We start from the raw sequence: 23,871 nt of genomic DNA, 5'->3' as shown, positions 1-23,871 counted from the left end.
GTTTGTTAGGTTAGCGCGAATTTGCTGGCACCTGTTTTGTTCTCCAGTGGTTTTATAAATAGCCAAGCTGGATAAATTCTGGGTTTGTGGGCCAGTTCCCATGATTTTTCCTCGTCAGCCTGACCGCTCCGCGTTACGATGAGCGAGCAGTTCGTCCTCCGGTGGCACTACCAAGAACTCACCCTCCTCAAGAACCTGTCCGCTTTCCTCGAATCGGACGTCCTCACCGACGTCACAATATCTGTCGACTCGCACACCGTCAAGGCGCACAAGCTGGTGCTCGCGATGTGCAGCGTCTACTTTTTCCAGCTGTTCCAGGTGAGTTTTTCGTCGAATTCGCCTCATTTTTGTGGAAAGACGACGCATTTAGCCGCGCTATTTTTACCCGACATTCCGCCCACGTCCTTCAGGAAATGGGGGACACCCAACACCCTGTCATCGTGCTGCACAACGTCTCCCTCAACGACATGAAAGCCGTCCTAGCGTTCATCTACAGGGGCCAGTGCGTCGTCTCCAAGGAGCAACTGCCGGGCCTGCTCTCCCTGGCCCGCCTCCTCAAGATCCAGGGATTATGTGATATGAAGGTGCGACTTTTCGAATTTGCCGCCGAGGGCGCTCGCGCTCAACCAACGAGATAGCGCCGATTCGGCGCCAAATTCAAACGCTGACACGTGTTGTTACTTCAGGTACCTGAAAAACCCGTACAAAGCGACATTTCCAGCGACAAAAGACAAGAGAAGGATGCCGCCTCGAAAGCGACCGAAGACCTCGACGCCACTCCCCCGAAACCCGCCCTCTGGGACAAACCCGCCGAAAGTGAGCCCCCGAAGCGCACTCCCCTCACTCAATGCCAGTTTGCAGGTTTTGCCGAAACTTTTCTCAAGAACAACGACGAAGAGGACGACGCCTACGTCTCGTCCGTCAAGCGAGCCCCCAGGGACCTGTCCGAAACGTGCAAGTGCTTCCTCTGCGGGAAGTACTTGAGCAACCAGTACAACCTCCGGGTCCACATGGAGACGCACGAGGAGGCCTACCACGCCTGCCAGTCGTGCCCCCACGTCTCCAGGAGCAGGGACGCTCTCAGGAAGCACGTCTCCTACAGACACCCCGAGGAGTACCACACCAGGAAGCGGAAGAAAATTACCTGAGCATCGGACAGCTATATTTATTCATATAAACAAAAATAATACTTTTTAGATTAATAGTATTTGGATGATTTAGCAGTTTTTTTTTTCATAACACTCCTCCATATTTACATTATTATTATTAATAGTAGAAAAGAACGTACTCTCGAATAAATAAATAAAATAATTGACAAATCCGGCGGACCGCAAGGTTCCGGCTTAGGCCAGCGACTCTCTCTACTGCATCACCCTACCTCCATCAATAAATAAACAAAAGCCATACGAAATCACACGTTAAATGCAGAAAATAAATGTTAAATAAAAAAATGACAATCGAACACATTCTCTTAGAACTTCGTGATGGTCCACAGTTTCGTGTTGCAATCCTGACCTACCGAGACCAACGTCTGGTTGTCCAACCAGGCCAGTCTGGTCACCTGACTTTGAGCGTGGGCATCTGCAACCAATCGGTCGGTTTTCACCACTTTTCACGTCACATTCAGCACCAGCTTACTTTTGATGATGATGTGTTTCGCCGGTTTCTCCACCGACCAGATGATGATGCTCGTGTCCAAACTGCCGCTGGCGACCAACAACGAATCGGGGGACCAAGCGACGCTGTTGACGCGAGCGTTGTGGAAACCCCACTCTTGATTCGTGGCGAGCTGATGAATTCGTCTCGTGTTAATTGACACGTTTAAAAGATTCACGGGTGCAAAGAATTGTTCTACTTACGTTCTGAAATTTGTCCTCGAATGCGTGAAATAACAGTACGTTTTTTTATTTCAACAAGTGACATTCGAACAAACTTAAGAAATCGCTTGAAAAACGAAAGTGATTCGTGGTGGTCATCGATCTTGATAACAATATAGGTATGACATAAAAGGCCTGTTCATTTCATTAAAAATGCATCATGAAAACGTTTCCGAGGAAGAGCCAATTTCGGCCGATTAGGGTGCCATAAAACGCTCGATTCACAAAAATAACAATCAATACGCAATATAATGAAGAACAATAACCACACTAAGCACAAAAACAACCAATTTTTAATTTCAAAGCAGCAAAAAACGAGGAGTTTTTTGAGTTCAAATTCAAAATGTCATTTGAACAAGAAAAATTGTCAGTGACAAAAACTTGAGATGAATAATATCCCCAAAAAGCGCCAGTACACGCTGCGCTCTGTGGAAATAATTCAAACTACACTTTTGAACATGCCGGTTATTCACATCATGGTTATGTCATTATGACTGACAGTTTTTTATTATGTAATAAAAACGGATGTAGCGGTATAAGCGGAACGTTTTTCTTTGCTAAATTGTCTGCACCGTGACTTTACACAACTCTGACGTCCAAACGACCGATGTCGACCTTTACCGGCAACAGTGTTTCCAACAATTTTTTGAAACACTGTGGATGGGTTTAATGTCAAAACAGTATTTATGGCATGACTAATGTGTTACGAAAAAAATGAATCGTATTGAATGAAGCGTATTGAATCGATATCCGTATATGAGGAGAGACTTCTTTTCACCCTGAATGCAAGTCTGTTGCACCAGTGCATCGAGAGCAATAATTACACGAGGGATGAAAACACACTTTGGTCTCGTGGTCTGCATGATGATGATGTTTTTCCATCAAACAAATCGATTGACATTTTTCGATGATAAAATTGTTTGAACATTGATAGATCGTTCGAGTCAACAAAACACTCGCCACTTACCTTATATTCGGGCACGCTGTAAAGAACGACTTTCCTGTGGGCGTCGCAGGCCACCAGATAATTGTCGTCGGGGGAATACGCGACATCCGTCACCGCCCCCAAATGATCGAGTTCTTGCAACGGCGCCAAATCTGTACCTTTCAGTTCGTACAGATGGACCTTATTGTCCATGGCTCCGCCCACGGCCACGTGACCTCTAGGCGACACGCTCACACTTGAAGGTTCATACGTGACCTTGAACCAATCAAACATGTTGCAACAAGACATTTTATTTACGTTATACCTACTTTCAACGTGCTAAGCTTGCGATTATCTTGCGCCACCGTAATCTCGTTGACGCTCGCCGTCACTGCGATGTTCTTCTCTTTCAAGATGTCCATGCCTCTGGGCTGCGATCCCAACTTCAAGTCTTGTCCCTTGTACGTATTTTTTTCGATGTCGATCTGTTTCAACGAATCGTCGATTCCGCAAGTGTACAGAGTACCTCCGTTGACTCTCATTCCGTTGATTTGGTTGCCGTGTCCCACTCCTTCGATGCGATCGTTCTCGCCGCTGTCGGCGGTCCACCTCGTTACGTTACCGTCGTGGGACCCGGTGAAGATCACGCTGCGATCTTCGTTCAGTTCCAGGACCGTTATCGGTTTATTGTGACCCTTGACAACCCTGAGGGGTTTCGTGGGGTTGTTTACGTCCAGATAGTTGATGAAGCCGCTCAGAGAGACGGTGAGCAAATGTTCGTTTTGCCACAAACATGACACCTAAAGACAAAGCAGGCACAATGCTGACAAGCAAAGCATCACAAGATGACTCACTTGTTGGTCTTCGACGGTAGACCCTAAGACAAACTCGGACACGACTTGCCGCGTTTCCACGTCCCACAGTTTGGCCGTTTTGTCGCCGCTCGCGGTCAGCAACTGCTTCCCGTCCGGACTCCAGCTGACCCCGTAGACTCCACCGCTGTGGGCCGGACTGCCGACCTCCCCGACCAGATCCGACGAGGTCCCGTCGTAGATGAACACTTTACCGTCGAATCCCGCCGATGCGAACAAGTTCCCGCTGGGCGAGTAGCGCACAGCTTGCACGAACCTGCTGTGGTCCTGCGCAAGCGTCATTCACGTGACATAACCTCGATCGTCACCTTACCTGTTTTGTCATCTTGAACTTGAACGGAGGTCCTTCAAAAACGGCGATAGTGTTGTCTTCGGAGCCCGTGATGATCCTGAAGGGTCTCGAGGGCCTGAAATCGCACGAGTTGATCGGCTTCGACTGGCCCGAGATCTCGCCCACCGAAGTGCCGGTCTCGGACATGAACACGTGACCGAAGCGCTCGCGGCCCTCGCCCACCACGACCATGCGCTGGTTGTCGGGGGACCAGGCGATGTCCTTGATGGGACCCCCGATCGGGTGGAACTCATTCTTGAGGATGTGCTCCTTGTTGACGGTGTCCCAAATCCTAACCTTACCTGACTGATCTGAAAATTGTGACAGGTGACGTTAACCGCGACTGTGTTTTGTTTGCAGTCTAACCTCCAGAGGCGATGTAGAAGCCGCTGGGGGAATACTTGGCCACGTTCACAGGGCACGAGTGTTCCGTGTAAACGTCGGCGATCGCGGGATTCTGCACATTTGCGTCTGTTAGGCAAGGTCTGGTAAATGCGGCAAGGTACTCACTTGGATGTTTCGGATGATCACAGAGTTGCCATTGGTGTACAGAAAGTTTTTACCTTTGGGGTCCCCGCCCAAAACTAGGGGTTGTCCACGCGCAGTTCGCGGTAAAGTCGCATAAATATTCTCTGGAAATGATAAGATAAATTGCATTACAAAAAAAAATCACAATTATACACTTATCACTTGATTTCTCAGGAATTCACGGGGCTGTCAACCAAAAAACAAAAGAAATTGTATCACTTACTTGATGCATATGACATTTTCTCGGTTATTGTGTGAAAAATGACCCGGTTTACCGGAAATGGTGAAAATTGTCAAGTGGAACACGAGTACAAAACGATTACAAAATGTTTCCAACGGCGTCACTTTTGGCAGTCTTCGAGAAAATCCGTTGGCACACGGTTAGATCATGAACACTTGGACGATACAATTTTATTTCGCAAATTTCACGATTATATATTATTATCTAGCGGTTATGTTTGCCATATACGGTATATTATAGTAGTCCCCCATATGACGCCTGCGCCACTGGAGGTATCCTCCCATCTACAAGTTGGCAACATTGCAATTACGTCACCTCAAGCATGTGTCAAATGTCAAATTGTCGAAACTGTGATGTTTTTTTGATTAATTGACTACCCTTTCACGCCAAGCTAACCGTCGTAAATTATTTGAAACTAAAATGGCCACATCCAAGACAACAAATACATATAATCGACAAAACTGGGAGGATGCGGTAAGTTTGAATGATTTCTAAACATACAAAAACTTACCTAACCTAACTTTCAGGATTTTCCCATTCTGTGTCAGACTTGTCTTGGCGACAACCCTTACATTCGTATGGTACAAACGCTATCATAAATTATACCATGCCATGCAAACTAACGATTAATTTTTAGACTAAAGAAAAGTATGGAAAAGAATGTAAAATTTGTTCACGTCCATTTACCGTATTTCGGTGGTGTCCTGGGGCCAGGATGCGCTTCAAGAAAACTGAAGTGTGTCAGACATGCAGCAAGTTGAAAAATGTGTGTCAGACATGTCTCCTAGATTTAGAATATGGTCTACCTATTCAAGTACGTGATGCTGCTCTCAAGTTGAAAGATGACTTGCCAAAAAGCGACGTCAACAAGGAGTATTACATACAAAACATGGAGCGGGAGGTTAGTTTGTTTTTTGTTGTGGATTAGGCTTGACTATTTAATTTTTCACAGTTACAACGCTCAGATACAGGTGTTTTGACCAACAAACTTAACGAACCCAATGACTTGTTGATGCGTCTGGCGCGCACGGCACCCTATTACAAAAGGAACAGACCCCACGTTTGCTCGTTTTGGGTCAAGGGTGAATGTAGAAGAGGTGAGGAGTGTCCCTACAGACATGAGAAACCCACAGATCCTGAAGATCCGCTTGCGGATCAAAACATCAAAGACCGCTATTATGGGGTCAATGACCCCGTCGCGGATAAACTGTTAAAACGAGCGGCGGCGATGCCGGCTTTACCGCCGCCAGAAGACAAAACAATCACCACTTTGTACATTGGCAATCTTGGTAATCTCACAGAACAGGATATTAGGTATAAATAAATAAATTATGTTTTGAGAGGAACAATGATAACAAAATTAATTTCTGCAGAGATCATTTCTACCAATATGGCGAGATTCGGTCGGTGAGTTTAGTCCCGAAACAGCAATGCGCTTTCGTCCAGTACACTTCAAGAGCCGCGGCGGAAACTGCCGCTGAGAAAACGTTCAACAAATTAATTTTGGGAGGACGGCGCCTCACTATAAAGTGGGGACGGTCGCAAGGACGCGCCGGTCCTTCTATCACTACAGGTCTGGAGGCTTACGAGCCTGTGCCAGGCTTACCAGGAGCCTTGCCAGAGCTCAGTAACAACTTTTTCAACTTGGAACCGGGACATATTCCTTTGCCGAATATGCCGCCGCCGCCGTCTCTAATAGTCCCTCCAATGTTCGGACCGCCTCCTATGCCCCCATTTTTCTTCAATCCTCCTCAAATGTCGGCGTACGTCCCGGCGGCAGCGTCGAGTAGTACAGTAACAAGTGAAGCAGCAGTGGGGGCTTCCAAAGGGACTGTACATTATCCCAGTCAGGATCCGGCTAGGTTAGGAGCGACCCAATTACATGCGGATAGACAGGAATAAGAAGAGTTTTTTTGTACCAAGTGTAAAACTTTTTTTTATTATTAAAATGAGTAATCCCTTGCTCTGGTTTTATTTAAATGTAAAATGCCAACTTTATGACCGTCGCATAAAAAAGTTGGTATCATTGAGTTGTTTTTTTTTTTAAGATAAAAACGTTTTTCACGCTAGTAATTATTTGTTTACTTGTTAGAAGTCTCAAAGCAAACATGTCAATTAATTACTTGAGAGAAGTGTAAAAAGGAGACAATAATTTATTAGTTCTAATTTTATCTGTCGCGCACGTGGCGCCCTCTTTGACATTGACCACCCGTCGTGACAGCTGACGTGTGCTTTGACACGATGTCAAGTATAGCAAAATTCCTACTTTTCTATTGTCTAAATTGAATAAAGAACGAAGGTAACAACGAGTTTACGTGAAATAGGGCAAGGGTCAATGGTATGAGGCCAACTTGGTATGTCATCTCCGGTACAAGAGTCGGGTCTTCGTAACACTTCACCATCACCTGAGCCCGGGACCACTCAGAATAATGAAACCGGCGCTCTCGCGACAGACTCAGATAGTGACAACGATAAAGCTGACCCTGGCGTGGCAGAAACAAAAACGCGTCCCACGTTCGCTATCAAAATGTTAAATCTGTGCAAAGAAATAATCGTGATGGTCCTGATAGCGGTCGCATATGCTGCGCTAACCAACGAGTGAGTTGCGCCCCGAAACCCGACCCCATTTCAGCTTGACTTTTCAGAAGCCCCCCGAAAGTGAGCAAGAGCCCGGCGGCGTACCCCTTCTTCCCCACAAACTCCATAATCACTGACTGGTACAAAGGTCAGATAACTGAGGCCATCGAAAAGGCGCGCTCTTCTGACATCGCATTCGTCATGTTTTACGCGCCGTGGGACGCCGAGAGCCAAACGGCCCGGAAGCAGCTCGAGGTAACTGCCAGCTACATGCACCAAGAAGTAGCCTTCGCAGCAGTCAACTGTTGGCAGCCAGGCAGCGAATGCAAAAGACAGTACAGCAAGGTGTACAAATGGCCCGTTTTGATCGCCTACCCCACGCACGGCAGAGGCATCCAGTACAACGGCCCCCTTGAGGCTTTCCACATGATCAAGTTTTTGCAGAACTTGTGTAAACCTCTGGTGCGGCCCAACAATACTGATGACCTCATAGGCAAACATGATGTAAGTCTTCTAAAATGTCAACACTCGTCTGTGCAATTAAAATTATTTCAGACTGTAATCTCCGCTAATCTTAATGTTTTGCCGGGGAGCTACGAATACGCGGTTTTTTATTCGACAGCGCTGCGGTTCCTGGAGAGGGACCCGTTCAGGGACGCGATTTTCGCGGTTCTGCCGCAGAAACAAGACCTCGAACCGAGCATACACCTCCACGTCTGGAACGGAACAATTGTGAGTCCCGCTGAAGGTTTTATCAAACGATTGTGTTTTGTTCTGTAGACGTACGACGGAGAGTGGAGTCCCGAGTCTTTGACGGCGTGGATACTGAAAAACTCGCAACAGGTGACAAGTTGGGTTGCCCCCACGGGGATGAAGAGCTTGACTTTGGCGAGCTTCGTGCAACCGGGACCCACCCTCATTCTGTTCACCCCAAAAAATCCACTCTTTCAACGTGTTGATTATTACGACATGGTAACAGGGAGCGTTTTGAGTAAATTTGTTTTTATCGATCACATTCCAGTTGAAAGAAGTGACCTACGAGTACTACAATTGTGCCAACAACACTTACGCCGCCAAAAGACGAGAACTAGTCAGAGAAGAAAGACTAAGTAAGTCGCGGAAGTTTATTTCTCTTTATGTTAACATCGTGTTGTAGGAGGTCGTGAAAACTACCAAAAATTGCGACAGCGGTGTTTAAATCGACGAATAAATGAGGGGAAGAGGGTGGTGACAAGCGTACCAAACATTTGGACCAACAGCACCTTTAAAGACATATGCAATTGCGTCAGTAATGAAATGATCAGTAAAATATGTCCGGAGAAGGACGCGTCTGTATTGACAGTAGACCCGATGTCACCTGACCACCTACTGAAAACTGTAGCCGAGGAGGCGTGCCGAGAGTTTTTATTGGCTCACAGGTACGCCCCGCCCATTTTTGAAAGGCGTGTCGAAAATTCACTGGACGTGACCGGTTTTGCCTGTCAAACCAATTCGAGTTTAGGCTTTGTCGCGATTGACAGTTTGAGGTTCAGTCACTTCGCCGAAAAGTTAGGTGTGGACTTGTCGACCTCGGTACAGAAGACTGGAGTGGTTATTGTAGACGAGAAGGTGACATAACCGTCACGTGTCAATTTTTGTTGTAAAGGGATTGGTTTGCAGATGGAGACGCACCACATCATGGCCGCCAACTTGAACGGAACAAACCTTCGCTTATTCATTCGCAACTTCACCCAGAATACTCTTTCCAGATCTCTGCGCTCCAGAGTTCACCTCAAGACGAAATCTAATCACTTTTACCCTCACCTGGACTGCTCCAAGTCGAGTCATTTCTGCGTCACCGAACTAGCCACTCATAATTTCCTCGACACAATCCTCCAACCGAACAAGGTAACAAGTCGCGATTGTCTTGTCGTCGCTGATGGTGTGTCGTAGGTCGTCGTTGTATTTTATTACTCCAAACAGTGTTCGTTTTGTAACGGGATAGGGTACGTGTTTTTGACAGCCGCGAAGTTGCTCTTCGGAGTCGAGAATATGGTCTTCGCTCGGATCGACGGCGACGCCAATTTGCTGCCCTGGGAGTACACGATGGAGAGTTACCCGACGATATTGTTCATCCCGGCGAACAGGTAAGAGCCATTTTGTTGTCGAGTGACAGTTGACGTTTGTCTTGCAGAAAGTCCGAGTCGCGCGCTTTCCCCAAGAACCTTCAGATTACGGTGCCAAATCTCATCGGATTCATACTGGCCAACGTCGAGCCGGTTCTAAAATTGCAGACTATGTGGTCGATTTGTTGCCAAACTAAGGTGAGTGGCGGCGCTGTGGCCGAATCGCGAATAAAGTTCCTAGATATAAAGTCCAAAGACCAGGCTGTACCACCCTAAAACCTTTCGTTTCGGGACACCTCTATCGTAAAATCTCCCTAGATCAGGTTTGAGGTTATATCAGTAATTTTCAAATGTCAGAAAAGTTTCAGGTGTAACCAAATTTTATACCAAAAGACAAGAAATAAAGAGGATAATGACACTAAAAAGTGCAACTGAACATATACAGGAAAATGAGAATTTATTTAATGGGTTATATAAGCAGTTTACCTATTCATTTTGAGAATCTAACCCCCAATCGTCTTCCAAATATGATTCTGCGGAAGAGGAATGTCCTCAATTGGTAGATTTCCCATCAATTTTTTCCAATCCTCTCTAATCAGTTCCTCGCAGTGACGAACCCATATATTAAAAGAAAATACCTCGAATATGATGTGAGCATCTTTACTGCAATTTAGCATGGTCGGTTTTTCTGTCTGCATTTCTTCACGTAATCTAAACATAGCCAATTTTTCTCGTTGTGTTAGATCCTTGTTTTCGGAAACTCATTTAACTTTGTATTTTTATTTAAATGTAATTGCGGCTTCAATAGCGCAAGCGCTTTCACATCAAAATGACTGACATACAATTGACATTTTACGTTGCCAATCTAATAACTATCAAATAACCAGTGGCTTATACCAACATGTCAACACTTTGACAATTGATTGTTAAAAAAATTGGACTATATATCTAGGGACTTTCATCGCGAACTTCTCCACTTGCGTTTCAGTTCGCCGACGAGAAGAGCAAGTGCGTGGCGTCCGTACGCATGGAGACGCTTACCGTCATCGACAAGACGCTGAAAGAGTGGCGCAACTCGACCCGAAAGCAGAACGTCTTGCACAAGTTGCAAGTGTTGCGACATTTGCACTTGTTGTTCGCTCACTCTCCAGAAGAGGTCGTGAAAATCAGAAGTTACCTGACTAAAGTGCGAGACTGACGTGGAGGAGAAGGCTCACCAAGTGCACTTAGAGAGGAACCAACATTCCGAATCGACTTCATTTGGGATGTCTCCACCAACTGCTCGTTTTAGTTTTTACATTATATCTGTGATACGGTTGAGTAAATTTTATAAATCCATTCTCGAGTGTTTGACACGTTTACCAGCGCCTCTCGCGACGAGTTGAAAAATCACCAATCAACACAGCTCTCCACATTTGGTTTAATAAACATCTTATGACAAGTATAAAAGGTACAAAACTTACTATCGGTACAGGGGGGTCTCGAACGAGAGAATTTTCTCGTGGGTTGTACTGATGGGCAACCAATTGAGCAACGAATAAAACTGTGCTGCCCTCGTGCTCTTATATGTGCTTATGAGGAATTTGCGCGTGGCGTCTCTCGCTAACTCTACTAGAATAGGAACTGTCGGTAAACGTTTGACTTTTTTCGTAACACAGTTAACATCCCGTCGCAAACAATAATCTCTAAATCTAGGATTAGCGAAGTAATCCAACAGTATTTTCATCGAGTTCACTGAGCAATCGTGGGGGTCTTTGAGGAACGTTTCTAGATCGAAATGAATGTCACAGATTATCCTTGGCAGTACGTCGCATCTGGCAATCTCGCGACTCTCGGGGATGGGGATCATGTGCAACATGGTCTTGAAGAGGTCGTTGTATCCGTCCAAGTTGTAGACTTTCTCTATGTCCGAGAAGGAGACTCCAAGTCCAAAAGTCAGCAGATACTGCATCAAGTCGACGTCCGCTTTTACAGGGGTTTTTCGCTGCACCATGGACATTATAAACGGGATCGACATCTGCTGGATGTACTCAATGGTTTTGGGGGCGAGGTGACTCTCCAACAACAGTCTGAAATTGTCTATGGAAGTCTCATTGAAAGGCCATGTCCAGCTGGTAGAGCAACAATTATCGTCTGACAACATTTCGTCAACTACGTGATCGAATTTCTCCAAGAAAACTCGCAAGTGGTCCGTTTTCATTATTTCATCCAAAACGGAGCATGTGCCAACACGCAATTATCCAGACTCACTTCGGTCACTCGATCCATGACTTTGTAAAACAGCGGCGACCCGTTAAGCATCAAGTACTCCAGGGCCTTCAGACAAATCACACATTCTGAGTACGAGTCGTACGTGAGGTCAAACAAGTGTTCCAGAACTGCAAACGCCCAAGCGTGCCATAACACGAATTGTTCAAATGTCGAGACACCTTTGTCGTCGCAAATGGACGCGTCAGCACCATAGTACAGTAGCAAACTCACACCCTCCTCGAAATCTTTTCGTGTTTGTTTGTAATCTATATGTATCTCACGGAAATCTTGTCTGTCGCCAACCACGCGCAAGGGAGTTTTACCGTCGTCGTTTTGGGCATTGATATCGACACCCCTCTCTATCAAACACTTGGCAACTCTGAGAAAGTATTTTCTTACAGCAATGTGCAGGAGGGAGTCGTTGTTGCGACAGCGGGGGTTTATGTTGGCGCCCAGCTGGATCAGTTTTATGGCAAAGTCTTCTGTATTCACTGAAGTACACATGTCCTTCATAGTAAGGCAAATTGTCAACGTCGTATCTCCAAATCTGTTGGTCTCTTCTAGACTTATTTTGTTGAATGAATGCAAATAGTCGAAAATTGCATGTCTGGATTTACAAATAAGTATAAATAATTCATTAAAACAGGGAGAAAATTGGATCATACTTTTTGAAAAGGACAGCTATGTGTAAGAGGTTGTAGTCGTCCCAGTCTTTGAGTTTGTACCATTCTGGGCAGGAGGCCAAGATTTGTTTCAGAGAGTCGATCTTGTTGGAGCTTATGGCTGCAGATGCCTGCAATCAGTTTTGAGGTTATGAATTGCGTTTTGATTTAATATTTTCATTCTACCTCGCGAAAGATTCGATGGCGGTCATCCCGTTCAAATTCGAACATGGTGCTTGTACCCGGTGCATAGGTACCCCACAAACTTCAAGAATTCAAGATATTGATTGACACTATTGACAGACCAGAGAATACAGTTTCAGTTAGACACTGGCTACCCTCTGGCTACTGGCAAGATAGAAAGAAGTTCTTATGTATATCGTGGACACTGGTTAGCACAGCTGGTTGGACCGTGATTCAAACCACAGAACACATGTTCAAACCAGCAAACCAGAACAGGACAAAGGCGGAGCTTAAGATGCGCGCCTTTAAATTGACCAGTAGCGTATCAAACAATTGCTATTTATTTACTGATTAAAATAATAAACATTATGAAATGAACGGGCAAAATTGATTTGAATTTTTAGCAAGGTTTTTTTTATTTTTTTGTTCGACACTGTCAGAATTTGAGAATTTTCTCCTGTGTGAACGGATTTTGATAAATTTGACAACTTGTCAAAACGAAACGTCAAGCTAATTTTCAAGATTTTTAGCGATGTGGAGCCTTTAAGGGGCTCGTCGAACAAAAAAACGTTGTATTCAACTCGTTCTTATGTAATTTGAGCTTTTTTTGGCACTCGTGGACCTTTAGAACTCTCGTTTCACTCGAGTTTTAAACTGGTCCACTCATGCCAAAAAAAGCCAAAATTACACACGAACTCGTTAAATAAATAACTATTACACAACACAAGTGACAAACAATAAGCGTAGAAGCCGTCAACAACTATCAACGAACTGTCACTTGTCATATCATTTGACATGTACCGATCCAACATCACGCCGAAAAAATGTATATTAATTTATACAGAACAAAATGAAATCCTTAAATTGCATCCAACAAAGATTTATCAGTAGTAAATCAGTGTTTTTCGGTTGGTATACCTGACAATTATGTCTTTACTGGATTAGAGCTCAAGTCAAAACGAAACATGACAGGGCGGAGCTTAGCATGCGCGCTCTCCAATTTACCGCTGACAGGGGCGTCGTTTAGGGACAAAAACTTAAGCAAAACTCAATTTTCTTAATCTGATGAAAGAAATTCTACACCCAGGTCATCTACTTTTGTTGCAGAACCTCTAATAGAATAATAAAAACTATCTTCATCTTCAGAACATTTCCCTAACACCCTCTATAGCGTAAACAAAAGAAAATTTTTGACTTCGCCACTGTCATATACGTAAGCTGGATTAAACTGATCCAAGATCTACATTCGTCTTCTGCGCAAACCACGTGATGTCATGTTTCGTTTTGACATTACCTCTACAATACAGCGTCCTTTTTTTTGCATAAATCCTTTTAGGCCAAATTTCTCAACTTACAATATGCAAAAACATTTCGTGTACAACACGTTAGGAAAGTCTCTTTTTCACTCATTTGCTTGATTAACACGGGCTCCGTCTTCGTTAATCAAAACGCAAATTCATGAAAAAAGTATGAATTTCGTAACTGTTGTAAAATATACTAATTTGTGCGCTCATTTAAAAACAAATATTGAACTGTTCTTGTTTTATTTTTTATACTTTTATGAATATACCAATGCTTAAGTTCTTTTTTTTTTTAATTACCTGACTCGACTCATTACAACACGTTACAAAATCTTCATCACTTAAAAATAGTTATCTTGAACTGCTGGAACTGGAGCGGCTGTGCTTCCTCCTTCTCGGCGGCGGACTTCTGGAGTGCGGCCTCCTCCGTGGCGGACTCCTTCTCATAGGCCTCATCGGCGATCGCCTCCTGAATCTGGGCGGAGTCCTTCTGTGCGGCGGAGGTCTCCTCATGTGCATCGGAGGAGGACTTCTCCTCGGAGGTGGCGGTCTCGGCTTGGGCACGAGAACCGGAGCCGCTGTGATCTCCTGTCCGTCGATCTGGCCCCCATCCATGTGCTTCATAGCGTTTTCGGCGTCGTCCGCGTTCGTGAACTCCACGTAGCAAAAGCCGCGTCCCAGATGCTGGTGAACGTGGTCTTTGGGGAAGTCCACGTGCTTGATTGGTCCATAGGTGCCGAAAATTTCCATGATGTGGTCTTTGTTGACGGTTCTAGTGAGCCGGCCGATGTGGATCTTGGTGGGACGGGGGGTGGGCGAACGGCGCCGCCTCTTCCTCCTGTCCGACCTAGACCTAGATCGAGATTTGACTCGAGCGTGGTTCTTGTCGTCACGCACTGGTGATTTTCGGTTGTTCACATCTTTCTCTTTTGTCTCCTCTTTGTCCTTTTCTTTCACCTCCTTCTCCTTCTCTTTGTCCTTGTCCCTTTCTTTGTCCTTGCGCTCCTTGCTGCGCCGAGCGGGCTTACTAGTGGAACGCGAACGGCGCTTGGGTCGGCTGCGGTCCTTGTCGCTGCTCGAGCTTGACGACTCTGACGAACTGCTACTGGAGCGGGAACTGGTCCCAGAACTGGAACTGCTCGACGATCGAGAAGTGGACGAGCTACTATCTGAAGAACTAAAAACAAGCGTTTTTTCAGGTCCACAAAATGGCAACACCGCCATTTACAAATTTTTTTGCTTTACTATTCTTTTGAAAAAAGAATCATACCTTCTGCTGCTGTCGCTGCTACTCGACCCGGAATCGCTGCGTCTCTTCCTGTCTCTACCTCGCTCCTTCTTCTTGTCTTTATCGTCTTTTTCCGAGTCGGAACCGGGTTTCGCCCTAGAATCAAATTCCACAAATTAACACATCAAAATGCTCCAAAAATGTACTCCGACGCACGTTTAGCGATTGGAAACACAAATTGGTTGATTTCTTTTTGGAATTTACGTAAAACTCTTAAGCGCCGCCAAGTATAATATACATAACCTCAAACTTTGTCTACTTACATTTTCGTTAGTTGTGGGCAAAATGGGGTCTTGAATGAGCGCCCAGTCTTTGGCTTTGGTCAATTCTTCACAATAAACACTTCCGTTATGCGAAAATCTCACATAAACCAAAACTAATTAGTCGAAGGGACGCCACCAATTGTGTAATGTTGGCAGACCTGTTTTCTGGTGGAAAATGACGGTGACATTTCGTTTCGGCGGTCATTTTGAATATGATATGTGGGTTGCGATCAAGACACATCATCGATAATAAGTGATATAATTTTTGTTTTATTTTATAAATACAACTTTCAACATAAAAACGTTAAAAAAATTATACAATCTGACAAATTTAAAACAGACTTGAATCAATGGTAGCTTGAAAACCGTACGATTTTATTAAAATGCAAACGAGGAGAATAGATAAAAAGAAAGCACACCTCATAACAGAAAAAAATTGAAGAGAAAATGATAATAAAATATTGCATTGTTGCCGAAACTACTTAGAAAGAATTCTGAAGACTGCACCGCAGTGATTAACACAATTTTGTAATAATTATGAAGTTCACAATTTCAAACAACCACGTTAGGCTAGTATATTTTATGTACAATTTTAATATACTGTTCATCAGTTTATGTGGGTATGGTTGGGTTAATCTCAGCTCACTCACTACCAGTACCTCGGCGACCTGAAAAACCTAGGCAGAGAGCGTTGGAACCAAGACGAACCCTCGTCCGACTCCGTTCCAACCTCTCCGGCACCGGACTCGTGAATGCGTGGGACTGGAGGAACCACTATTCGGGATCCGAGGCCATCGCGACGTCACCATTCGTGCTGATGACGAGTGCGTCGTCGTCGTTATAGTCGATACTGAGGACGGACGACCTCCTAACGCGTTTCACACATGTAGTCCTCTCAGCCTCCGAGTCCGAGTCCGTCCTTTCCTGTTCACAAACACTGTCACCGTTCGACCTCCCATTGGCCAACTTAAGAGTACTGTTCTCCTTTTGCAACACCTGCGCCGTCTCTTTAGTCTTTCGTAACTCCGTCTGCAGGAACAGGATCGTGCTCTGCATGCCCTCGACGTCCTCGTCCAGGTCGGCCAAGAACGCGTCCAGCTCGTTCTGCGACTGTCTCACCTCCTCGGAGAAGCTCTTCTGCAGGGCGAGGTCGCTCTCCAGCTTGGCGATGCGACCCGAGCTGGTGATCTTGCCCAGTTCCTCGTTCTCCTGATAGAGGAGCCGGCACTTGGCCATCAGACGCTTGCCGGTGTTCGAGTCGGGGGTGAACTTCCACGCTGTCAGTTCGTTCTGGGTGTCTTCGAGCTTCGAACGAGTCGACTGCAGTTCAGACTTGAGTTGCTGCAAGATGCAGTTCACGGCCGGGTCCAGCAACGTTGAACGCAAGGCTGACGGCGCTTGGGCACTTTTCAGTTCGTTCAGTTGGCACTGTAGCAGAAAATTTTGTTATATAAGGGAGAAATTGTACCGATCGGGGACCAAAATGTTCTTAGATTGGTGGTGGCGCCTATTTCTGAGTGGACCCCCACACATTATTACATCATTTTTACAGTCAACTATGATAATTACAGAAAGTAAGTTCAGGGTGTCTGTCAGTCTCGCTGAAAATTCCAAGAACGTTTCCACACTTGGATTTACTGCAGACTAAAGACAACGACTCTTCGTATCAAACCAAAAAACGATTTTCAGTTCATTCAGAAAACAAAAAATAAAATAAAACCACTTTCAGGACAGATTATGTGACAACTGTCAAATTTTAAAAACAATTGTAATAAAATATTAGTAACATTTTTACATCTCACTTAGTATTTAGACAAATAAATTACATAATTATTGCAACTATTTTGGAGTAAAATGATTTAATTATTACAACTCTGGAGTACAAGAATTGAAATATTTAAGGAATGACTGTCAAAATCTGAAAAATAAATAATAATCCAAAGAGTGGTATTATATTTTTCTCCCCCATTTTGAAGTGATAATTTACTAACCAGTTTTTTTTTTAAATACAGACCAATTGGTTTAATTTTTTTTTTGTCAACACAGACGCAACTAATATGAAAGAGAGAACATTTAACATTACAGCAAGGATAATTTTTTCCTACATACAAATCCGATTTGGTGCTGATACACTTTTTACTGAAAGGACTAACATGTTGATTTTGATCAAATGGGATGTACTCAACTAATGTTCTCACGCCTTCCCTTTAACATAAAACACGGATGGGGTTTGTAAAAAAGACCAATTTAAATTTAGAAATAAAATTTTACATAAACTCTACTCGTTTCCAAGCACATTGGACCAGCATTTTAAATAAAGAAAATGCCCACAAATCCTCAATTTTACTTTTTAAACAATTTATTTCTCAAGTTCTAAAAAAATATGTTTTGTCAAAAAGTGAACTCACCCATACGGGAATAAGACGGAGTTTTTTTACAATGTTCCAGACAAAATCGGTGTTTTAGGTTAGCGGGAGGGCACAGGGATAGTTTGGGTTCATATCCTTTTGAGCGAAAATCGACATCTTGCTTCAAAAGCATTAAGGTCACTATTCAAAATAAATGAAAAAATATACAATTTTTATAATTACTGAAAGTAAAACATACCGTTAAAAAAATGAACAATTATTCTGAATACCCACCCTTTTGTTGATATACAGTGTGAACATAAAGTTTGGAACAAAATTCATAGTAGCGTTATGTGATATTTTTTGGAAAATCGCTCGGACAGGTCGATTTTATTTTGAAAAATGCCATCATCACCAATTTTTTTAAATGGCAACCTCCACTTTTTTCATCTCTTTCTGATAGACCTTCCTACTACCTAGACGATGAATGAAAAAAATTGGTACTTTACATAACAATTTTTTTTTGAGAAAATGGCAAATTAAATTTCATTTAATTAATTAATTGACCTCAAACAACCTTCCAAGGTTAACAATAAAGTTTAATGCAAATGTTGAAATTATTCCCTGCCAACCATTTGACACTTACCGACACTTTGTACACTGCGCTCAATAATGTCAAGGCTTTTCGTTCCATTTTAGAGCGAATTCGCTGCAGTAAATCTTCTAAATTGTTTGGTCGATTAAAATAAACCTTCTGTTTTAAATAAACCCACACAAAAAAAATGCATTTTCTCAAAAAAATTGTTATGTAAGGTACCAATTTTTTTCATTCGTCGCTTAGGTAGTACAGCGTGATCAACAATGACTGAGTCTGTTGGCAATGGAACAAGTGAAAAATATTGGTGTTTTTCTGTTTCGTAATTGGCACTGACCGGATGTTTTAACTTGACACGACATTAAAAAAAAATAGGTTATGTCGGGTATGTTTATGCTAACACAAAAATGACCCTTTGATGGTAAACGTCAAATTCACCTGTCAACTCTGTCAAAGCTGACAACCGGAAATGCGTTTAGATTACAGTGGTCTACCAAAATCATTCAAACTTTCATTGTTACCAACAGACTCAGTCATTCTTGATCACGTTGTAGAAGGGCTATCAAAAAGAGAAGAAAAAAGTGTGGGTTGTAATTTAAAAAATTGGTGATGACGTCATTGCGCAAAAAGCAGTGACGTCATTTAAACAATTTGTACGTTACAGGATGGCATTTTTCAAAATAAAATCGACCTGTCCGAGTGATTTTCTTAAAAACATCACATTACGTTATTATGAATTTTGTTCCAAACTTTATGTTCACACTGTATGTTTGATTTTAGAGGTCAGTCTTTGTAATTTCTCTCATTTACAAGATCAATACGTTACACACTACAAAAAAATTGAAAAATCAATGGAACTACGACACAACAATGGGACTTGTTTATCGTTTAGCTGTGGCGCTAATGGGAGTAGTGACGTCATGGCATTGTAACAATACTGCAAGAATGTACCAACAAAGTTTTCCGTTTTTCGTGCCTGGGTTATAAGTGTTATTTCCTAATTCTCGATTACTCAAAAGTATTTAAAAAAATGCCACCACACAACACAAACTTGCTCTTGTGACCAGGGCTTCGATATTTGATATTTATGGTGCGAGTTCAAATTTGATCCGAAATCTTACTCACGAAAAATGTTTTTTTTTTCGATACCTACTGTAATGCACTATCTAGAAGCCTTGCGTACTATCATTATCGCTACAACTGTTTTTTTTTACTGATTACAACAACCATTTCCTACTTTTCTTGCACAACACGTCGAAGTTCACTTGCGTCTTTGACAGAGATTCAAATTGTTGGCAAAGAATTTCAGAGGACCCAACACTTCATCTAATAATAATGGGCTTCTCGACAGAAGTGTTGTAACACTACATAAAAATATGAGGAACTGTACTGATAACATAATTAGGTACGGTCGGTGGACAAATAAAACTGGGACACTTAAAATTTAATCTATGTAAATCAGACCATTGAATTGTCAATATATTTGTCAGTGTCTATATAATATGTCATACCAAAGTTAACCTATTTGTGATAAAGCCGTAATTAAACGATGCAAATTTGTAAATTTTGACTTATATGATTGTCATTTTTGTCCCAGTTTTATTTGTCCATCGACTGTACATAACATTTTTAATTTACAATGCAAAAATTTCCGATAATAATGCGCAAACTGGAAAAGTGCCCCGAATGCTTGCAGCGTTTCCACGTTGAATGGCAAGGGAAATCCTCTCAAAAAGGAATTTCTTTAATTTTGAATCGCCTGATTCCGCGATAATTTTGCAGTAATAATAAATAACAAAAGCTTCTAGATATTTCATTACATTATCAAAAAAAGTCGTTTCTTTATTGACCAATTTACTTTTCTTCACGAGCAAAATTCCGAGTTAAATTTGAATTCTGATAACCAACAAATAACGGGTGTTTTTTAAAATTTGGCGTCGAAGTAGGCGTTGAACTGTCGATTGTGAACGGATTATACAGGTTACGGATCACGGATCAGCTGTTTAAATCTTACGCTTTTACACGAGTGGTGCGATCTCAATCGACCCTCCAATGCCTACTTCGACGCCTAATTTAAAAAAACACCCTTTATGTTACGGGTGTTTTTTTAAATTTGGCGTGGAAGTAGGCGTTGAACTGTCGATTGTGAACGCACAATACAGGTTATGGATCACGGATCAGCTGTTTAAATCTTAGGCTTTACACGAGTGGTGCGATCTCAATCGACTTTCCAACGCCTACTTCCACGCCAAATTTAAAAAAACACCCTTTATGTGCTGGTCACAATAGCAGTGTGCAAAAAATAATGCCATTTACTTAAACCTTTTAGGCACACATCGTTAGAAAATTAGATTTACCATGCAAGAACAAAATTTTTGTTTTAGAGTGTGAACATAAAACTTGGAACAAAATTCATAATAGCGTTGAGATGTTTTCAAGAAAATCGCTCCGACAGGTCGATTTTATTTCGAAAAATGCCATTCTGTGACATGCAATTTGTTTAAATGACGACGTCATTGGTTTTTGTGCAATGACGTCATCATCATTTTTTCTTCTCTTTCTGATAGACCTTCCTAAACGACTAATAAAAAAATTTGGTACCTTACATAACAATTTTTTTTGAGAAAATCACAAATTTTACTTCAAAAATTTAATTTAATTTTTAATATAAAAATTCGAATTAACCTCAAACAAAAATAAACAAACATCTTAAGATTAACAATAAAATTTAATGGAAATGTTGCACGTCACGGGATGGCATTTTTCGAAATAAAATCGACGTGTGCGAGCGATTTTCTTAAAAACGTCACATACCGTTATTATGAATTTTGTTCCAAACTTTATGTTCGCACTGTATAGTATAATTCGATCAATACATTAAAAGTGTATTTCTAAGATATTCGTGTTTCTTCTTTAACATACTTGGAGATCTTTCTTTGACCATATTGAAAAGTATACGTTCTTTGGTGATAGAAAAAGTAGTGTTAAATTATTAAGAACAACTTAGTCAGTTCTCTGTCATTCTATAACAAAGACTTTCTTCTCCGGGACAAAAAGCCAAGACAGTAATTTGAAATATCTAGCAGAACACCAACTGTAGAAACAATTTACATATTTTTACCAAGTGCTCTTATTTGCCAAAGAGAATATGTTTTCTTTTAAAATCAGTAAAGATGAGCACAACTAGAATACAAAAAATTAATCTGTTATTATAAAATATATTTACATTTTCTCAATTAACACATTTGTACGAAATGCAAGGTATTTGACAAAATATTGTTGGAACAAATTACCATGACAGTTACAAAACCTCACATCTACACTTAAAGAAAAATGTTCAATAACTACTAAAGTTTGCAACAGTTGGATAAGTTTTTGAAAGAATCTCAAAAATCAATCGTCTTTGCTGTTATTGTTTTTCTCTTATACGTCAGTACTTTGTAAATATAATTGCACAGATACGGACATTATTATTAAGTATGTTTCAGCCAATTCTGGCACCTTGGAATTAAGTACTACGATGCCTAGTGGCAAAGCAACGAACTAGTCAAATTCCAAACCATTTATCTTTCAATTTTGTCGCAGCCAGTCGTGAGTCATAACTCATAACTTGATTAACTCACTTCATTTAGTTTAAATTCAGATTTAAATCAGAAAACACTTAATTATCATCCTCGAATAAATTTTAAAAATGTTATTTTGGTATACTCTTGTTATTTTAAAATATACTCCTGTTATTCTAAAATATATTCGGGATTAATCCAAACAAATAACAAACAAACCTGTTCTTTTTGGCTCCACCGTGTAATTCTAATAAGAAAAGTCCTATACATAACGAGGCTACAAAACAACTGCAACGTGATTTCTTATAAACTAAACAACTTATTTCAACTTAATCAGAATAGACAATTCGTGATGAAAATTTGTTTTTCTATGAGAGCTCTTAAATAGAAAAAATATTTTCTCACTATTTTTAAATCTCACTTTTCAAACATAAATTTTTAGATGTCAACAGTACAAAACAAGATTTTTTACACACTTACTTTACTAAAAATAAACCGATTTAAAGGTTCATTAACCGTATGTTTTTACTGTGTATAAATAAAAATATATAAATAATAAACCTTATTAGTTCTGCTTCAGTGTTCCATTCAAAAATTTTGTAAATTATAATTTCATGAAAAACCTGAATACTGTACAACTTTTTGAAAAATCCATATCTCTTGTCTCACTGTGTATATTTCATACAGAAATATTTCAATTTCAATGTAATAAATAAATATATCACAGAAATGTTGACCCTGAGTGTAAATGCCGCCTATTTAGAAAAAAAAAGTGAAACAGGTTAAGAACAGCAGAGTAGAGAAAACTGAACATTTTCTTCTGCTTTCTTTGCTTAAAAGACGTTTTAATTGTGCATTACTTCTTCTAGATAGGCAGCAAGTGTCTCAGTTGTGACGTTTCACCTTCTTATGGTATGCGCCCTTGATATTTTTACGTAAAATTGTGTAAAAACGCTCATATATATATTAGGTAACTATTTTTGAGTAAATCGAGAATGTTTTATAAGTTCTGGGAATTTCCTGGCGAGCAGACACCCTGTCAATAGTTTTAGTTTCCATAAATGGCCAACTTAACAACGATCAACGACAAATGCGTTCCCACTTCACTGTGTCACTCTGAGGTCCCGAGAGTCAAAATCCACTCAGAAATCTAGTGTAATTGCGCACTCCGGCACACCGCGATTAAGAACATTTGAGTGCCAAATGAAATAATTACTGACCACGTAGTCCTGCGTCTCCTGCTCTTTGGCAGTCAACCGTCTCATCAACACCCTTTCCCGTTGCTGGGACTCGTTGAGTTGGTTTCTCGTCTTGTCCGTGGTCTGGCGCAGGTCCTCTAGTTCGCCTGCAATCACGACGCATTATCACTTCACTGATGCACGAAACACTACACTGCACCATTTAATAAACAGACAGACATAGAGAGATATTAATTGAATTTTTTGTGGTGGTGGCACTTAAGGACACACTAGAGTAACTGAACTAAGTACCTTCCTGCTGGGCCAGGCGCCTTTCCAGGGCCGTCACGTAACTGTCCTGCTGCCTCCACCGGCCGCACCAATCGGAGGGGCTCAGCGCCGCCATCTCGGCATCGCTCAGGACGAGCCGCGTGGGGGCCTTGTCGGGACTGCTCGGCTGGTGGGCCTCCGCCCCATTCGCTCCCTCCGACATCCTACGGAACCAACAGTCAAGCTAGATGTTGGACGAAAACGTGCCCCGGGCGGCCATTGTTATGCCACAAGCTACACCGATCGACCATCGATACTTACCTTGAACGGCTGCGTACGCTATGCGCTAGGGCTCACTTATTAAATGTCCTAAAATGGTCACGAAAATTCGTTATTTTCGATTGTTCAGGCATCTGAAATCAACACCGAACGACACAATTCGGAAAGTGCACAACGAAAACGGCCGCCATTACGCACTTTTTGACATTGCGAACGGCCGGTAACGCAGATACCA

At 42.1% G+C, this 23,871-nt stretch overlaps 7 protein-coding genes across 9 annotated transcripts; 3 read left to right on the top strand and 4 right to left on the bottom strand.

The window, feature by feature from the left end:
* The first annotated feature begins 53 nt into the window (after positions 1-53).
* LOC138139464 (protein bric-a-brac 1-like) lies at positions 54-1,216 on the top strand. 2 transcript variants are annotated; one of them, XM_069059752.1, is made up of 4 exons: positions 54-318; positions 411-584; positions 687-816; positions 862-1,216. In XM_069059752.1, the coding sequence occupies exons 1-4, from the start codon at positions 139-141 to the stop codon at positions 1,146-1,148; spliced, it is 771 nt and encodes a 256-aa protein (XP_068915853.1). In that variant the 5' UTR covers positions 54-138; the 3' UTR covers positions 1,149-1,216. The 2 variants fall into 2 exon arrangements, with proteins under 2 accessions (XP_068915853.1, XP_068915851.1); XM_069059750.1 differs by having other exon boundaries at positions 687-1,216.
* On the bottom strand, positions 1,150-4,995 carry flr (actin-interacting protein 1 flr). The gene is made up of 9 exons (XM_069059721.1): positions 4,757-4,995; positions 4,516-4,637; positions 4,372-4,462; positions 3,988-4,316; positions 3,657-3,941; positions 3,132-3,602; positions 2,845-3,078; positions 1,639-1,789; positions 1,150-1,581 (listed from the first exon to the last, which is right to left on the bottom strand). The coding sequence occupies exons 1-9, from the start codon at positions 4,770-4,772 to the stop codon at positions 1,472-1,474; spliced, it is 1,809 nt and encodes a 602-aa protein (XP_068915822.1). The 5' UTR covers positions 4,773-4,995; the 3' UTR covers positions 1,150-1,471.
* A 76-nt stretch (positions 4,996-5,071) lies between these two features.
* LOC138139455 (pre-mRNA-splicing factor RBM22) lies at positions 5,072-6,736 on the top strand. Its single transcript, XM_069059741.1, has 5 exons — positions 5,072-5,248; positions 5,302-5,355; positions 5,412-5,675; positions 5,727-6,088; positions 6,148-6,736. Exons 1-5 carry the CDS (start codon positions 5,195-5,197, stop codon positions 6,674-6,676), a joined length of 1,263 nt encoding a protein of 420 aa, XP_068915842.1. The 5' UTR covers positions 5,072-5,194; the 3' UTR covers positions 6,677-6,736.
* Positions 6,737-6,966: 230 nt separating this feature from the next.
* Positions 6,967-10,795, top strand: LOC138139441 (thioredoxin domain-containing protein 11). 2 transcript variants are annotated; one of them, XM_069059717.1, is made up of 10 exons: positions 6,967-7,372; positions 7,420-7,855; positions 7,907-8,083; positions 8,132-8,323; positions 8,373-8,460; positions 8,508-8,959; positions 9,011-9,238; positions 9,284-9,477; positions 9,525-9,654; positions 10,409-10,795. In XM_069059717.1, the coding sequence occupies exons 1-10, from the start codon at positions 7,131-7,133 to the stop codon at positions 10,652-10,654; spliced, it is 2,385 nt and encodes a 794-aa protein (XP_068915818.1). In that variant the 5' UTR covers positions 6,967-7,130; the 3' UTR covers positions 10,655-10,795. The 2 variants fall into 2 exon arrangements, with proteins under 2 accessions (XP_068915818.1, XP_068915819.1); XM_069059718.1 differs by having other exon boundaries at positions 6,968-7,372; positions 10,445-10,795.
* LOC138139463 (uncharacterized) lies at positions 10,390-13,936 on the bottom strand. Its single transcript, XM_069059749.1, has 3 exons — positions 12,555-13,936; positions 12,372-12,499; positions 10,390-12,313 (listed from the first exon to the last, which is right to left on the bottom strand). Exons 1-3 carry the CDS (start codon positions 12,597-12,599, stop codon positions 11,656-11,658), a joined length of 831 nt encoding a protein of 276 aa, XP_068915850.1. The 5' UTR covers positions 12,600-13,936; the 3' UTR covers positions 10,390-11,655.
* Positions 13,937-14,078: 142 nt separating this feature from the next.
* On the bottom strand, positions 14,079-15,561 carry RnpS1 (RNA-binding protein S1). The gene is made up of 3 exons (XM_069059748.1): positions 15,404-15,561; positions 15,123-15,236; positions 14,079-15,029 (listed from the first exon to the last, which is right to left on the bottom strand). Coding segments are annotated over exons 1-3 (942 nt in total). The 5' UTR covers positions 15,406-15,561; the 3' UTR covers positions 14,079-14,203.
* Positions 15,562-15,646: 85 nt separating this feature from the next.
* fl(2)d (female lethal d) lies at positions 15,647-23,871 on the bottom strand. Its single transcript, XM_069059747.1, has 4 exons — positions 23,679-23,871; positions 23,400-23,581; positions 23,130-23,254; positions 15,647-16,831 (listed from the first exon to the last, which is right to left on the bottom strand). Exons 2-4 carry the CDS (start codon positions 23,578-23,580, stop codon positions 16,178-16,180), a joined length of 960 nt encoding a protein of 319 aa, XP_068915848.1. The 5' UTR covers position 23,581; positions 23,679-23,871; the 3' UTR covers positions 15,647-16,177.

This window comes from Tenebrio molitor, chromosome 9 (genome assembly GCF_963966145.1).
Source record: "Tenebrio molitor chromosome 9, icTenMoli1.1, whole genome shotgun sequence".
In the NCBI taxonomy this organism is placed as follows: Eukaryota; Metazoa; Arthropoda; class Insecta; order Coleoptera; family Tenebrionidae; genus Tenebrio; species Tenebrio molitor.
Note: the sequence above shows the minus strand (reverse complement) of the source record. Positions and strands in the feature narration are given on the sequence as shown.

Excerpts from the sequence above, each read along its gene's own strand:
- LOC138139464 (XM_069059750.1), top strand. The coding sequence starts at position 139 with ATGAGCGAGCAGTTCGTCCTCCGGTGGCACTACCAAGAACTCACCCTC. Across the intron at positions 319-410 it reads ACTTTTTCCAGCTGTTCCAG|GAAATGGGGGACACCCAACA; the intron begins GTGAGTTTTTCG and ends CACGTCCTTCAG. Across the intron at positions 585-686 it reads AGGGATTATGTGATATGAAG|GTACCTGAAAAACCCGTACA; the intron begins GTGCGACTTTTC and ends TTGTTACTTCAG.
- flr (XM_069059721.1), bottom strand. Across the intron at positions 4,463-4,515 it reads TGATCATCCGAAACATCCAA|AATCCCGCGATCGCCGACGT; the intron begins GTGAGTACCTTG and ends GCAAATGTGCAG. Across the intron at positions 4,317-4,371 it reads CTTCTACATCGCCTCTGGAG|ATCAGTCAGGTAAGGTTAGG; the intron begins GTTAGACTGCAA and ends CACAATTTTCAG.
- LOC138139455 (XM_069059741.1), top strand. The coding sequence starts at position 5,195 with ATGGCCACATCCAAGACAACAAATACATATAATCGACAAAACTGGGAG. Across the intron at positions 5,676-5,726 it reads TACAAAACATGGAGCGGGAG|TTACAACGCTCAGATACAGG; the intron begins GTTAGTTTGTTT and ends AATTTTTCACAG. Across the intron at positions 6,089-6,147 it reads CTCACAGAACAGGATATTAG|AGATCATTTCTACCAATATG; the intron begins GTATAAATAAAT and ends TAATTTCTGCAG.
- LOC138139441 (XM_069059717.1), top strand. The coding sequence starts at position 7,131 with ATGTCATCTCCGGTACAAGAGTCGGGTCTTCGTAACACTTCACCATCA. Across the intron at positions 7,856-7,906 it reads ACCTCATAGGCAAACATGAT|ACTGTAATCTCCGCTAATCT; the intron begins GTAAGTCTTCTA and ends AAATTATTTCAG. Across the intron at positions 8,960-9,010 it reads TGGTTATTGTAGACGAGAAG|ATGGAGACGCACCACATCAT; the intron begins GTGACATAACCG and ends ATTGGTTTGCAG.
- LOC138139463 (XM_069059749.1), bottom strand. The coding sequence starts at position 12,599 with ATGTTCGAATTTGAACGGGATGACCGCCATCGAATCTTTCGCGAG. Across the intron at positions 12,500-12,554 it reads GCCATCGAATCTTTCGCGAG|GCATCTGCAGCCATAAGCTC; the intron begins GTAGAATGAAAA and ends AACTGATTGCAG. Across the intron at positions 12,314-12,371 it reads ATAGCTGTCCTTTTCAAAAA|ACATGCAATTTTCGACTATT; the intron begins GTATGATCCAAT and ends TTGTAAATCCAG.
- RnpS1 (XM_069059748.1), bottom strand. Across the intron at positions 15,030-15,122 it reads AGCAGCGACAGCAGCAGAAG|TTCTTCAGATAGTAGCTCGT; the intron begins GTATGATTCTTT and ends GCTTGTTTTTAG.